Below are 14851 nucleotides of genomic sequence, written 5' to 3' on the forward strand. Positions count from 1 at the left end.
AGCGAGCTGCCATGGTGTGGTATGACAGGGATGTCAGGCGTGGCTCTGGAAGGAATTGCCACCTGCTCATGGTTTCCCCTGCCACCATGGCTGAGCAGGAAGGTGCCAGGTAGAGGTGGGTGACAGCATGCCATGGGGCCAGCCATGTCATCTGCTCCCAGCAGAATTGTTAGCTCTTAATTTTTCTTTATTGCTTTATTTCCTTGACCCTTTGCTCCTGTGAAAGGTATTGTGAAAAAAAAAATCCCTGTCTGAGATTTTACTTCCGCAAGAAAAAGCTGCTGTCATGGTTTAGGAATGGCACTCCTCAGTTTAGTGACCCCTGCCCAAGACTCTCCCAAACCAGATCCTGCTCCCTTCCCCCTCCCACTTCTATGGCCTTCTTCCTGCTATGGAAATGGAGTTGAGAACTGGAGGTACAAAAATATGAGTTGAGATAAAAACCATTTACTGGACACAGCACTTCTGTAGAGACCTGTCGTAGCTCGACATAGGAGGAATTTAGGGAAGGGACCTCAGCACTCCCCAGCATCACACTGAGCCATGGGACAGGGGCACTATTTCTTCATCTGGGAGCAAGTGGTGGGTGGGGAGATGGATGAGGCCATGGGAGCCCCGACCACAGTGGGGCTGAGTTGGATCCTCCAGCACTGATCCATCAAGGATAAGCAGGGCTGGCAGCAAGGTGGGACCTGATCTCCTGGGAGAGCTAGACAGAGACCCCCTAAAGCCATGGGCACCACCCTGGGGGCCTGCAAGACCCTGGTGGATGAAAACTTGGGAAACCACCTGTGCCTCTACCCTGACTGCAGGCACTTCCTGCCCTCTGGCAGGGGCGTCTCCCTTTATTCATAAATTATATACATGTAGATTGTAGAACATACACACGAATAGACATTGTAAAAGGATAAGATAAAGATTTAATAACACTCATTCAAAATATTTTATTTTGTTTATTAATTTGTACATATTTGCACTAAATATATAACACCAAAGTATATTTGCCCAAATATACTTTCCTCCTGCACCCTGATGGGCTGCCCTGGGTACCCCTGGAGTTGCATGCACCCTGGCTTCTCTGGAGGAAGCAGGGGTCTCCCTTGAACTCTCAGAACAGGAATTCATGATTATTTTATCCCTGGTGACACTGCTGGTCCTTTCAGCAAGCTCCACCGGTCTGCACTGTGGTGTGGTCTCATCCATCAGTGTCTTGAGCTGATGAAGGCTAAGCACAGACACAGCTGGCACTCATGGTCCCCAGCCCTTCCCTGCCACGAGGATTCTCCATCGTCGCCCTCTACCCATCAGCTCCAGACGTGCATTCCCAACCCTGTACTAAAGCTGCTACACTTGGCAGGAATGACCAATGAACTCTCACGTTTCCCTGGCAATAGGAGAGCAAAGGGGCTGCAGATTGCTCTGACTCACCCCTGCCCTGGGAATCATGGGTAAAAAGGGATGGGAAATTCCTATTTTATTTCCAAAGGAGCTGCTGATTTTGTTGGTGTCTTAAAATCTGGGTTCCTCACCTAGCCTCGCCTTGTCCATGTCTTCTGGGAGGATGTAGTGCAGCCTAACATGAGTGGGATAAAGCACATTGGGTTCCCACTGTTTTGTGATTGATGGATCTTGGCTCCATCAATCACAAAACACTAGTTTCCATCATTTTTCCTCAGTAGGATTCTTACAGAGTTTTGCTTCTAAAGTGATCCCCACTGGGCTGAGGTCCCAGGAGGACAGATTTCACTTTATCTGTGGCTGGATCTCCCTGCACACACTGAGCAAAACATCCATTTCCACCCCTTTATTTACAGTCACCAGGTACCCTCCTGGCTCCATGTGTTGAGAGTCCCTGAACCCTTCCTGAAGGCACATCATGAACCAGATCCATCTGCTCTCCCACTTGCACTCCTGCTTCATTGACATTTCACATGTAGAAGCAGCTTCGTGTTCCCAGGATTAACTTTCGACTCCAGAAACTATGAATATCAGTCCACTGACAATGGGTTTCCTACTTATACATATTTTATTGCATTAAGGGAAAGACATCCGGCTCTGCAGTGTCTGCAAGTCGAGCCCCAACAAGATTATCCAGCACTTACCAGAAGTGCAAACAGCTGAGTATTACTGCTATGCTTTGCACTGTCTCACCTCAGAAAGGGCTCTGCTTGGGAATAAAAGCTCTTCCCAGGGAGCCTGACAAAGTCCTCATGTAGATAAATGATTAAAGAAAAAAGGCTTAACCAAGGGCATCGGCGTGCCAAAGCAATGTGCGCACAGCCGGCACAGTTTGTCCATCTGGGCAGTATTTATTTCTTATGGAAAGAGTTCCCAGAATTGTTTATTGCGAGACCTCCTGTGGCCAAAGAATTAGCAGTGTTAAAGAATCCCCCCTAGTCTATCGCAGAGGATGCTACATGCCATCCTTCTGCCACCCCTCTGAGAGGATGAGGAGCTGTGCAGTGCTCCACACTGATGCCCGGCTTTATGGATGGGATGAGACCCACTTCACCCATCAAGGGCTGTGCCTGCAGAGCTGGGCTCTCTCGAGCTGGCACTGTCCAGCAGTGGGCAGCTCTCAGTCACACAGGGAGAGGATTCTGTGAATTAGGGACCCAGCCCGTGGGTCCTCCCAGGCAGTAAGAGGTCTGGATGTGCTGGTGAGGGGGAGTGAGAGGCTGCCAGCTGTGCCCCCACCAGCACTGCCTGACCAGCATCCCCAGGCTCTTCCTCTGTGCCGGGTCACTGAGAGACCTGTCCCTGCTGCTGGGAGGGTGGGGGTCGCTCAGTGTCTCAGGTCACTCAGCTGCTTCCTCAGTGACTGTTGGGGAGGATGGAACAGGAAAGCCTTATCAATGTGATTTCCTGGCAAAAGATTTTGAGAATATAGAAACTATAAGCAAGATTGAAATGAAAGCAAGTTTTGAGATCCCTTAGTTACTGAACAACTGGAAAACAATGGTGTGGCCAGCTGAAGGTAATCCCCTCTTGATGAAACAATACCCTCTGCAAGCAGGCAGGTCCAAGGGTCACAGCAGACCCTGCCAGCTTGGCAGAAGGGGCCCAAAGAGGAGTTCTTAGGGTTTAAAATGTAACACAGTATGGTAATGTAGTGATTCTTATAGGCTGTATGGAAATGCTGTAGGATTTGTACCTTGTACTAGATTGGTTAGTGAGAATCAGAATATTCAACACAGAAGATTTATTATATTGTAACGGGAACTTTGCTCACTTCTTCTTCTTCTTCTTCTTCTTCTTCTTCTTCTTCTTCTTCTTCTTCTTCTTCCCTTTCTTACTCACTTCTTCTTACTTTCTCACTCGCTCACCTACTTACTTTCCATTTACCCTCTTATGCTTTTACGTTCTTACTTCTCATCCTCTCTCCCCCTCTCTTCTCTCAGTCCTGCTCTGAGCTGTGTTTGGCAGCTCCCAGGAGGGCCCTGCACCCAGGCCCTTTGCAATAAATCCCAAGTTCCTGACCTGGCTGCAGAGATCTCTCATCTCTGTCCGTCTCAACCGTGCGTGACCCCCGTCACTCCTACAAGTGACATCTCTAACATCTGAGAACATAGCAGGACTGTATTGTGGACATAGACAGGGCTCTCCTGATGGTCCCAAACACTGTTAAACAAGAACAACTGCAGTAGTAGGAGGAAGGAAAGTCTGCAAGGAAAGAAAAGAGTCCGTGCTGGAAGATGAAGGAGTGCAGGGAGCCTGTGAGAATCGCTTGCAGAGTTATATGGGGTAAGTATTTGCCTTTCAGCCATGTAGATGGGGACAGACAGTCCTGCTGTGTCCTCAGTACAGCACCCTGCAGGTCAGATATCTCCTGCTCCCAATGTTCCAAGAGGACAATGACAACTTATGGCCAGTGACAACATGAAGGCACTAGGACAGAAGCATTAGGGAGGAAGGAGAGTCTTCAGAGATTTGCTGAGGGAGGGAAATGTGGCTGCACCTGGACTCAGGAAGAATGAACGTTGTGTCTCCAGCAGTGAGGGTGCAAAGTGTTTTTGTGATGAGGGAGAAGAGGAATCTGACCCCAGATATTTGCAAAGCTTCAGGGAAAAGAAAGAAAACTTGGAGGGCACAGGAGCTCTGCGTCTGCAGAGCAGTCTGCCTGCCTGCAGGATTCTTGACTGGAGAGTCAGGGGAATCTGGAGCCACCAGTATGGCACAGGATGCCAAACTGGCCATGAGGACAAAAAGGTTTCAGACTGTGTGGGAAAATATTGATGCTGTGTTATGTTGGTGAGACCTTTCTGGATGTTGCACAGGGAACCCACTTGAGGAGGAAGCTGAGCTGGGCTGTCAGGGTGCCTGAAGAGTGGAAAGTCCATTAGAGAAGATATGGTGCAACATGGTCAGCCTGGAGACGCAAATCCCAGCTGGGAGATGGCTGCATCAGAAAGGAGAGCCCTTTGCTCGAGCATGCTGTGGGCCACCCTGGAGCGGCAAGCCTGCAAGAGCTGGCAGCTGAAACCCAGCGCCAAAAAATTACTTTGACCCAGGAATCAGCTCCTTAGATCTAATGCATGAGGGTTTGGACATCTGTGTGGTTTCAATATACTCCTGGGTGTATATTGAAAGGGGAAAGGCTCTTCTGGGCTCACAACTGCCAGATCCCATGGCCAGTGGCACTTGGAAAACTCTGGGGTCTTACATGGTGCCTTTCCAGGAGATTTGAGGCCCAAAGTTCCCACTTAAGGGGGCAAATACAGGAGGTGTTTGGGATCCTCAACCCATTTGTCATCACTGAAAACTTTTCCCTTTACCTAGTATAAACCTATTTTAGCTACAATTCCGTGTTCACAGAGCCTTCAAGTTGACTTGATGAAGCAGACATGGAAAACTACATGGCTGGTCCACTGGAAGGTATCACACAGACACACCCATAACAAGACCCCTAGGGAGACCACCCACCCCCAGCTCCCTCCCTGTACCCTTGTGATCTCTCCATAACCAAGGGCATACCAAAGAGCTGGTATCCCCAGGAGAGCACCACAATCTGGGCTACCTGAAAACCAGCCTGGTGTTGTGGTCTCTGGAGGTGGTGGACACAACCTCCCCCAAGAGCATCTTAGGCCAGTGCGTAGGAGCCACGAGAGCACCAGCACGCAGACAGAGACAGAGACAGACAGACAGACACAGGTGCGTGGTAGTGAAGACACAGGAGGGTCCAAGCATAGAGATCCCACACACTCTATCATACAGCAACACTAAAGGAACCCAGAGACAAAGGATGGTCCAGGGTATAAACACAGGAAAGAGGGGGTGGAGGAGCATCAGGGATCCAATGGTCTGAGGGCTCAGGGGTGGTATACTGGGAAGGGAACAATGGGGAATGCCAGGATGGATGGGCAGGGTTACACACACCAATGGGAAAACAGGGAAGGCAGAACTCTCTAGAACATGAACGTAAGGGTAAAAGGGGTGGGGAAGGCCGATGGGGAGGACAGAACTGGGATAAACTGGTGTAGTGCTGCAGAGTGCTGTGTGGGAAGCCTCTTTCCTTGCCCTGTGAGGAGTGTCTGGAGCCTATAGTGCATCTTTCCAGGGCATTGGCATTGCCCTCTCCCCAGTGGGCTCATGGGCCTCCTCAGGAGGGTTCTCTGGCACCACTTGCCTTACTGGAAGTTCCAGTAAGTGGAACTTACAGTGCAGAGGTATGAAGCACAGCAGATTGTGTGTCCTGCCACCGTGAAACTCCTCTGCCTGTGAGCCAGGGCAGGAGAAGCCATCAGAGGTGCTGTGTGAGTGGGATGCAAGTGGCATCTTCATTTCACTCTTCGATAACTCTAGAGCTTTGCAATTACATGTCCTGATCTGATAGTCATTAGGGAATGATCAGCCAGTCATTGGCAGGGACTGTTTGCCTTTCTGCTAATTAAGTTGCATTTGATTTACAATCAAATCTAATGAATCAAGTGGGCTTGAGGCAGGCTCAAGGGAAGCACAGGCCAGCTCCACAGCCTTGCTGTTCATGAGGAGCCACATCCCAGGGACGCTGCCAGGAACGGCCCTGGCATGGGGCAATGAGGCACACGTGTGCAAGGTGAGCAGGGCTGTGTTTGTGGCAGGCACAGGGCTCCTGCCGTGCTGCTAGCAGGTGACCTGTCAGGCTGTGGGCTTTGAGACAGTGCATTGGGTTGGCATGGCCAGGCGATGGCAGGGGGAGCTCTAGGAATGGCTTCTGCAAGAAGCTGCCAGAAGCTTCCACCATGTCCAGCAGAGCCAATCCCTGGTGGCTCCAAGGATGGACATGTCACTGGCCAAGGCTAGGCCAGTTAGGAGTGGTAATGCCTCTGAGATTACATATTTAAGAAGGAAAGAAAGAGGCTTTTGTGAAGTTGTAATTGTGGCCAGATAAGAGCGCGGTGAGAATATGTGAGAGGAAAGCTCTGCAGACACGAAGGTCAGCAGAGAAGGAGGGGAAGGAGCTGCTCCAGGTGTTGGAGCTGAGATTCCCCTGAGCCTGTGGTGAAGACCATGGTGCCCCTGCAGCCCAAGGATGCCGTAGGAGTGCAGAGATCTACCTGCAGCTCCTGGAGGAGCCTATGCTGGAGCAGGGAGATGCCTGAGAGGAGGCTGTGACCCTGTGGCAAGCCCATGGTGGAGCAGGATTCTGGCAGGGACCTGCAGACCTGTGGAGAGAGGAGGCCACACTAGAGCAGGTTTGCTGTGACCCTGTGGGGGACCTATACTGGAGCAGCCTGTTCCTTGAAGGACTGACCCCATGGAAAAGTGACTCACATTGCAGCAGTTTGGCTAGGACTGTTGCTTGTGAACTGGACTCACATTTCAGAAGTTCATGGAAAACTACTCCCCCATGGGAGGGACCCTATGCTGAAGCAGCAGAATGACTTCTGTCCCTGAGCAGTGTCCCATTCCTGTCTCCCTGCACCACTGTGGGGAAGAAGGTAGAGCTGGTAAAGAGGGAGGGGTGGGGGGAAAGGTGTTTTTAAGGTCTTATTTTATTTTTCATTATCCTGTTCTGATTTTGTTAGCAATAAATTAATATCTCTAATTAGAGCCTGTTTTGCCTGTGACGATGAGTGAACTATCTCAATCCTTATCTCAACTCATAAATCCTTTGTCATATTTTCTCTTCCCCATCCAGCTGCAGAGGGGACAGATGGAGAGGCTTTAGTGGGTGCCTGGGGTCCAGCCAGGGTCACTCACTACAGCCAGACACCCTGTGCTGGCATGGAGAGCTCCTCAGGCCAGGGCTCCTCTGGCTGCCAGGCCAGGAGAGAGACAAGGAGGACAAGGAGGACAGCCCTGGCTGCTGGCTGTGCACGAGGGGCAGGGAACAGCCCAGGGCACGGATCCCAGAGGGGCTGCTGCTCCTCTCCTGCACCTCCCGTCGCAACAGGAGTGTGGCAGCTTCAGTGTTTGGGGCACCGTGTGATTCCAACAGACCCCTGGATGTGTGTTGAGAGAGGAAAGGCTGTTCTGGGCTCACACCCATCAGACTCCAGCAGCACTTGGGGAAAACCCTGTGGTGTCACTCTGCACCATCCAAGGCAGAAGGACAAGCCTGGTTCTGATGTCTGCATGTTGCCTGAGTGACTCCTGCTGCGGTGACTACACCACCAGCTGGTGACTGGTGCTGCACCCGTCACATGCACAGGAACATCCAGGAGCCTCTAACACAAGACTGCTCCAGGCAGGTTGGTTGGGCACCCTTGCACTCAGGTGTTTTGGGATTGCCTAGCGCCCACAGGTCCCAAGCAGCAAGTGGGACCTGGGTCAGAGGCTGAAATTAAAGTGTCATCATTGTGCTAGCTGGTGCTACTTTTACAACCTGAGATGATTCCATACAGTCACATTTTATTTTTAAAAAAAGAAAAAATGAGAAGTCAAGAGGATTAACTATCACATATGGCACCGAGATTGTCTGGAAAGACCAGCTTAGCTTTCCTCTGAGTGCTTAAGCTGATATTAGCAAATACAAGCCCTAAACAACATTGGGAAGCCTAAATGGAACCCAGCATGATTGCATCAATTTAAAGAATCTGATTAGAAATAGCATAAACATTCTTTAACTTATTGAAGACAGCTGAAGGCAACACTGTTAGACAAACAACGAAGACACCAGCATCTGGCGCCTTGCTCCTCTGCTTTGAGAAATGACAGCTGCAATTTCTTCAAGGCTCTGGCAGCAGGAATTTATACTAGAAAATATTTGAAAGTAGCTGTTTAAATTCAAAGAAAAGAAGCGGATGGAAAAGTGAAGAAATCCTGCATCCACTTTGGCCAAGAGGAGCTTTGGTGGATCCTCAGAATGGACAATCTTCTCTGCAAACACTTCAGAAGTTCTGTCCTGCCAATGGAGAATGGCAAGTGAGTAATAAGACGGAGGAGATGACATTTCCAGGCAAAACAACTCGAACATCACTGCAGCACCCCATCTGCCACTTACAATCCCTTTGGTGCCTTCTAGTTTTCACCAGACAATGAGAAGAATGTGCCAGGCTCTGCAGAGGCCCCCTCACAGTGTAGGAGATACTCACAATAGCTGCAATAAATGCCAGATTTCGTTGATGTCTTGGCAAACTATGACACAGGGCAGCCTGAATGGAACTTTTGCACAGGAAAATCACACCTCAGAAATATACCTCTCTGGAGGAGTCAACAAGATATAAACGTTGGACATCCTCATGTCACCCGGCAAGTCCATCAAAGCTCGCAGGGGACAAGCTGGCATAGGTTAGGGAAGAAGATCTCACTAAGATAAATCACAGAATGATTTTGACTGGAAGGTCATCCAGTCCAACCTCCTTTCTCAAGCAGAGCCCCCCAGAGCAGTCACTCAGGATTGTGTCCAGACGGTTTTGAGCTCCTCCAGACATGACTCCAGACCCTCTTGGGCAGCCTGTCCCAGTGCTTGGTCACCCACCCAGTGAAGAGTGGCTGAGAGAAAGGCAGGAAAGTCACCCAGAGGGGTCACTGTGCTGACTGAAATATATCTGGTAAAACATCTCATCCACGTGCAGTGAGTGCCAGAGGGGGCAGCATGAGGAGATATTAGACCAGAGAATAGGACAAGGCTCCATGAAAATCTCAGTTGTACCCCCACCTTTTCAGGGAGGTGGAGGTCCAGGTCTGGCCAGGCAGCCCCAGCAGGGACATGGCCTGAACAGGGCAAGGAGAGAGAGGGTGAGAGGGGAGGCTGGGAGGACAAGGAGGCTTGTCAAAGATTCAAGATCTGGAACAGCATAAGGAGCACGAATAGAGATGATCTTGCATCACCAGCAGCCATCAGGTGCTGCTCTCAAACTGCTCCTCAGCCACCAAAAGCTGTCCCCACACTTCCTTTGCCCCAACACCCTTCTGCCGTCTCCATCAGTTTTTGGGCCCCTGTGTCTGGGCTGATCCTCACTGCACCAGCGTGGTCCCCACCAGCCCTGGTATGTTTCCATGGCCCTTGGCTGTGCAGCTGAAGATGGAATCAGCATGACAAGCAAAAGGGAGAGCAGAGGCAAGTGAAGCTTCTTGCTGCAGGATGCCACCATTGCTGAGTAGGTGCCTAAACCCAGGAAGCCCTTAGGAACATTCAGGGAAGAAAAGTCCCTTTTAATCAGATATATGATGACATCTGGCCAGGTTTGTGGGGGGATAAAGGAGTATTGGATGAACTGCAGAGACAGATGCAAGCTTGATGGAAGGGCTGAGGGACTGTGGAGTGCTGCATGGGGACCCACCGCCTGCTCTGCACGGATGGGACTCACACCCAGCAAACACTGAACTGTCAGCTTGTGTGTCCTCACAGCCCAGCTCCAGCAGGGCTTTTCTCTGTGTGCTGCCCAGAAACCACAGGCAGCTCTCCAGGTTTGGCTCCAGAGGATTCAGACAGCCATGTTCCACAACAGCTTGCAGTGGGGCAGAGAGGTCCCAAATCTGAATCTTGCCCTGCCTTGGCTCAACCTGAGCTGCTGGATGAGCTCCTGGGGCTCCCAGGGGGCAGAGAGCTGCAGCCACTGCAGGGCAAGAGGAGGAGAGGTGGTGGGTGGTGCGGGTGGATGCAACCCTCCAAACCCTCTCAGTGGCCTTTTCCATGCAGCCCCTCTTGCCCACAGGATTCCCAGCCCCACTGCACCCTTTGCCTTATCTCTGCCTGGCCTGGTCCTGCCCCTCTGGGAGGCACCCAGGAGGGAAAAATCTTGTGGCTCTGAAACTGCCCTCACTTGGGCAAGCTCAGCTGGGATCACTCCTGGCTGTTCACCATCCACAGACCCCAGGGGGACAACAGGAGAGACCACAGGCCCCAGCACCCCAGGTTGTCCCCAGACAGCTACACCAACACCTGACGAGAGTTTCTGTTTATTTGGCAAAAAGCAGGGACTGTGTGCTGGAGGAGCAGGGACTGTGTCAGAGTCCTGACAACAGAGCTTAGAAGAAGGATGGTGGAGCAGGAGCCTGGAGCTTCAGAGCATGGGTCTTGGCAGGAGCATCCACAAGCCAGTCTGCACTCTCTGGAAAACAGGTGGGAGAGGTGGTGTCTGGGTGAGGCAAGGAGACCTGTGGGACTCTCCATTAGGATCAGTGCATTCTTCTCCAGTTCTCCCCAGATTTGTAGGGTGAGGCACCTCCAGCAATGGATTTCTAGTAACTCCTACAGCTGTATGGTGAGAAAAACACAGGCTAGGGGGGCAACAGCAAATATGGTTTGCATGGTGAGACACCAACCCACTCTGGCCAGATTTGCCAGTCCACAAGCCCAAGGTCCCTTGGGCAGGAGCTGCTGTCCTGGCCCTCACTGCTCAAAGGGCTGGACAGACATTTCTCCGGTGGTTTCAGCTCACGTGCCCATGTTCAGTGCCTGGCACATCCCACTGGGGGTCTCTGGACACTGCTCCTTGGGAGTGCCTGGGCACTGCTACCTGGGGGCCCCTGCTGCAGAGAAGTATCCAAAGGAATGGTCCTACCTGTGTGCAAGCTCCAGCACCAGCTCAAACCAGAGGAATTCAAAGAGTTCTTGGTGGCCCTTGCCTTGGGGGCACCAAGAAGGTAAATTTCCGGGAGAGAACATTGCAAACACCAATTTGCACTGTGGCAACTCACCTACGGTTCACCAAGTCTGCATTCCTCTGTGGAAACAAAGAGAAAGCCTAAGTCTGGCGCTGTGGTCTGAATAATCCCATTGAGCACCCAAAATAGACTGCTCAGAAGACACTTGTTGGTTTCTTCTTGCTCATTGTGCCCAGCCAGAGCACTGCTGGCTGCCAGCACTCCCTCCTGCCAGCTCAGACCATGAAGTGGTGGCACTGATGGGCTGAGCTGGTCCCTGCCTGCATGTCCCTGCATGGGCAGTGCTCACCCTGCCTGGGCAAAATCCAGATTGTCTCGTCGGTGAAGCCATTCAGCTTGGCAAGTCTCTTGAACAGCAACTTGATTTTGGGTCTCACCCACTGGGTTTTGCCTAAAGACAAAGACATGAGTTAGCTCCAGGCTGTGCCTGACCCTGCATCTCCTGGGAAGCTGGTGAGTGTGTCCACCTGAGGGTGGGATGGATGGCAGTCCCTGGGAGAAGGCTGGAGGCACTGGTGAAGGTCCTGGAGAGCAGTGGTGGCCAGGCACATGAGACACCCCACCCAGGATACAAGATGAGCCAGAGGTCCTGACACCAGTGCAGTGACTCCTCTCTTGGTTCCTGTCCCCACTGATTCTGTTCTGCCTGTGCAGCAGGACCCCCACCCTCCACCCTTCTCCTCCAAGAAACCCAATGCCATGGACTGGCAGCACAGTGCTGGGAGCCTGAGCCCAGCCCCCCTGCCATGCCAAAGCCCTGCTCCTTCCCTTCCCTGGCACACAGGGAACACACGCAGTCCCTGCCCCACTCCTGCACCTCACCCGGGGCAGGAGTGGAGAGAGAACATCCCCTGGCTCCTGGCCTTGCAGGACCCTTGGAGCAGCTCAGCACTGCTGGCTACGCACTGTAAAGTCTCAGCATGTGCAAGGTCTTCCCCTCTTTCTCTCTGGTGGCAAAGACAACCATGTAGGAGCTGCCGTCGGTATCCACCAGCCGCACCGTCTTATTGCCTCTGTCTGCAAAGGGATGTGGAGAAAAATTAATTACCTCCTCCTGGAAACCCCCACTCTGCAAAGGGGCTGTAAAGAGCACGAAGCCCACCAAGCCTGAATTTCCTTGATATCCCCTCATCCTGGTTTCCCCTCTTGCTAAGGCTCCTCAGGAAGCCTGGGGAGCCCACAGACCACAGCAGAGAAGAAGGATGGGGAAGCGAGGGCAGAAAGGGCTGTGGATGGTCAGTGCAGGCTATTGGCCAGTGTCAGACTGCTCCTGGGCTGGGAATGATGCAAAACCACCCTTGCTCCATCCCCTGGGAACATCCACTCACAGCCCCTTTGCAGAAGGAACCTGCTTTTCCCTAGGGTTTAAACTTGGTCTCAATGTGTTTATCGCAGAGGGAGGGACTGGGGGGTCTGCCACGCTGCTGGGCCACCAGCCCTGGGGTGCAGCTGGCACCTGAACACAGAGGGATGTCTCAGCCAGCATGCCGGAGGGGCAGGCAGTCCTGAGGGCCATGTCCCCAGGAGCAGCCAGCTGCTTCAGACAGGGATGGTGGGACATGCCCCTGTCCTGTCCCAGGAGCCAGGCACCCCCACTCACCAGAGCTGTAGTATTCACCCGGGCTGCCTGTTGGCTTGTAGATCGATTCAAACTTCATACATCTCCCAGGGCTGCAGAACAGTGAAGGATGCTTCAGCTGAGGGGAAGGGACTCCCTCTCCCTTCTCCCCTCCCCTGTTCAAGGGCTGCTATCCCAGATGTGAGACTTGCTGTTCAGAGATGTGATGGTGTGGCCAGGGCAGGAGGGGACAGATACCACCCTTAGAACAATGGGTACCTGGGGTGGCAGGGGACAGTGCTGGCACCTGGGCATTATCGATGCCCTCACTCATGCTCTGAGCTTCTGGGATGAGGCTGGGTCTGCTGGGAAAGTTGTAATTGTAGGGTCCTGTCCCACCCTCTGTGGTGGCACTGGTCCTGGCCAGTGCTGTCCTGAGCCTGCCCTAAAGATGGGTTGCCCACAGCTGTCCCAAGCCCCTGGTGTTCCTGTCAGAACCCCTGCCCAGATCTTTGGTGAGTGCACTGAAGTGGAGACCCGCCAGTGAAGGTCCAGGGAGGGGTTTGGTAGTGAAGCCTGTGGAGAAAAGCATGTGGGGCTTACGTGGGAATTGCAAAGGAGACCTTCAGGTCACCATCCCCCAGGACCTCAATGCTGGCCATTGCCATCTTCAGCTGGTCCTTTTTTTGGAGGTAGCTCTCCGAGTCAGAGGCCATAGCAGTGATGTACCATGTCCCTGCAATCTGGCAGTGAGAGCAGGCTGTGAGTCCAGAGGAGCAGTCTAGAAAGTCTCCTCAGGGACCAAGCCAGGACAACCTCAGTCCATGGAACATCTACATCCCATCCAGGCAACAAAATTCCCTTAGGGACACCTATGCAGGAGCTGGGTGGCTGTCCTCACCTTGTGTGTCAGCAAAGCAAATGGTGGCTGTAGTGACCCCAGCTGTCCCCAGTACCAAAACACCTTTACAGTCCTCCCTGCTCTGCTGGTAACTGGAGAACAAGCCCTTCCCCTTCCCCTTCCCCTTCCCTTCCCGAGATGCTGAGGGTCACCTTGCTCTCGTCCGGCTCCGCCGTTCCCGGGTCCCCAGCCTGCACCCGCCACAAGCACAGCAGGACCATGCCCAGGCTCAGCCCCAGGGTCCTCATCTCGCCTCAGCTCCTGTGCTCTCAGCCGTGGGATGGGGAGCGGTGCCGCCGCTGTCGCATTTATAGCTCCGCGCTGCCGCCCCCGCTGGAGCCGTGCCGGGCCCCAGGGAACGCTCTCGGCTTGGCTTGGGCAAGGGGTGGATCCGATCCGCAGGGCAGCCAAGGGTCAGCAAAGCCCTGCGGCAGAGAGGGGCTTGTGCCTGCCAGCCCCAAAACGGAGTTACAGGAACCGTTGCGCCACTGCTGAAATTTGGGATTTCCCCCGTTTTTTTAGTTGCTTGTGAAAGAACAAAGCGAACGGTTGTTTTCCAACGGGCTGCCAGGAGGAGCAGGAGGTTCTTCCCGGCACCGGCCCCGGGGCAGCCCCGTTGCCCAGCTCACCAAGGCCCTCGGTGACCCGTTCTTTTTCTGGAACGTGCCCCAAGGCAGCTGCCGGGATCCTGCCCAAACCCAGCCCTTCCAGGCTCAGCCTGACCCGCGGTGCCTGCGCCGGCTTCCCACCTTCGCTGGGGCCCGCAGGGTCTGCCGAGCGGGCGGCACCCTGAGCAGCGCGGGCAGAACAGGGGGTTCGTGTCGCTGTGTGTCCCTCCTGCCCAGAGTGTGATGTCCCCTGTGGCCTGGCTCTGCCAGGCTTCTGGGGTCACAGCCCAACATCTGCCTGGGCACCGAGGGACTGCAAGGCAGGGAGGCAGAGGGGGGACCAGAGACTGCCTTCACTGTGCAGGAGGTGGAGGCAGATAAAAACTGCCCTTGGGGCTCATGGCAGCACGGCCTTGCTTTGGTGAGATGGGGGACCAAGGCGGGTGGCAGGCATGTGGGTCCCAGTCCGGCCACAGGCAGCCCTGGTGCCACCCCATTCCCAGCTGGGTGGCCTGGGAGAGGACTGAGCAGGGAATGGGGTTTCTGGGGGTGTCCCTGCAGGCAGCACTGGGCAGCCTGACTGCTTCACCCTATCTGCCCAGAGCTACTGACCTCCCAGCTAGGCTGTGCCAGCCCCTGTCCACCCTGGCTCCATTCTTCCCTCCCCTGGCAGCTGCTCCCCTGCACTTTCCCCATCCTCTGCTCCCCATCATCCCCATGCTGGGCACAGCAAACATCACATCCAGGGAG

The 14851-nt window shown here is 53.4% G+C and overlaps 1 protein-coding gene across 2 annotated transcripts; it reads right to left on the reverse strand.

Moving 5' to 3' along the window:
- Nucleotides 1-10310: 10310 nt before the first annotated feature.
- LCNL1 (lipocalin like 1) lies at nucleotides 10311-13859 on the reverse strand. 2 transcript variants are annotated; one of them, XM_059486356.1, is made up of 7 exons: nucleotides 13646-13859; nucleotides 13196-13335; nucleotides 12635-12705; nucleotides 11941-12051; nucleotides 11324-11425; nucleotides 11068-11093; nucleotides 10311-10478 (listed from the first exon to the last, which is right to left on the reverse strand). In XM_059486356.1, the coding sequence occupies exons 1-6, from the start codon at nucleotides 13739-13741 to the stop codon at nucleotides 11068-11070; spliced, it is 546 nt and encodes a 181-aa protein (XP_059342339.1). In that variant the 5' UTR covers nucleotides 13742-13859; the 3' UTR covers nucleotides 10311-10478. The 2 variants fall into 2 exon arrangements, with proteins under 2 accessions (XP_059342339.1, XP_059342340.1); XM_059486357.1 differs by having other exon boundaries at nucleotides 10311-10624.
- Between the last annotated feature and the right edge of the window lie 992 nt (nucleotides 13860-14851).

Source organism: Ammospiza nelsoni, chromosome 20 (genome assembly GCF_027579445.1).
Source record: "Ammospiza nelsoni isolate bAmmNel1 chromosome 20, bAmmNel1.pri, whole genome shotgun sequence".
NCBI lineage: Eukaryota > Metazoa > Chordata > Aves > Passeriformes > Passerellidae > Ammospiza > Ammospiza nelsoni.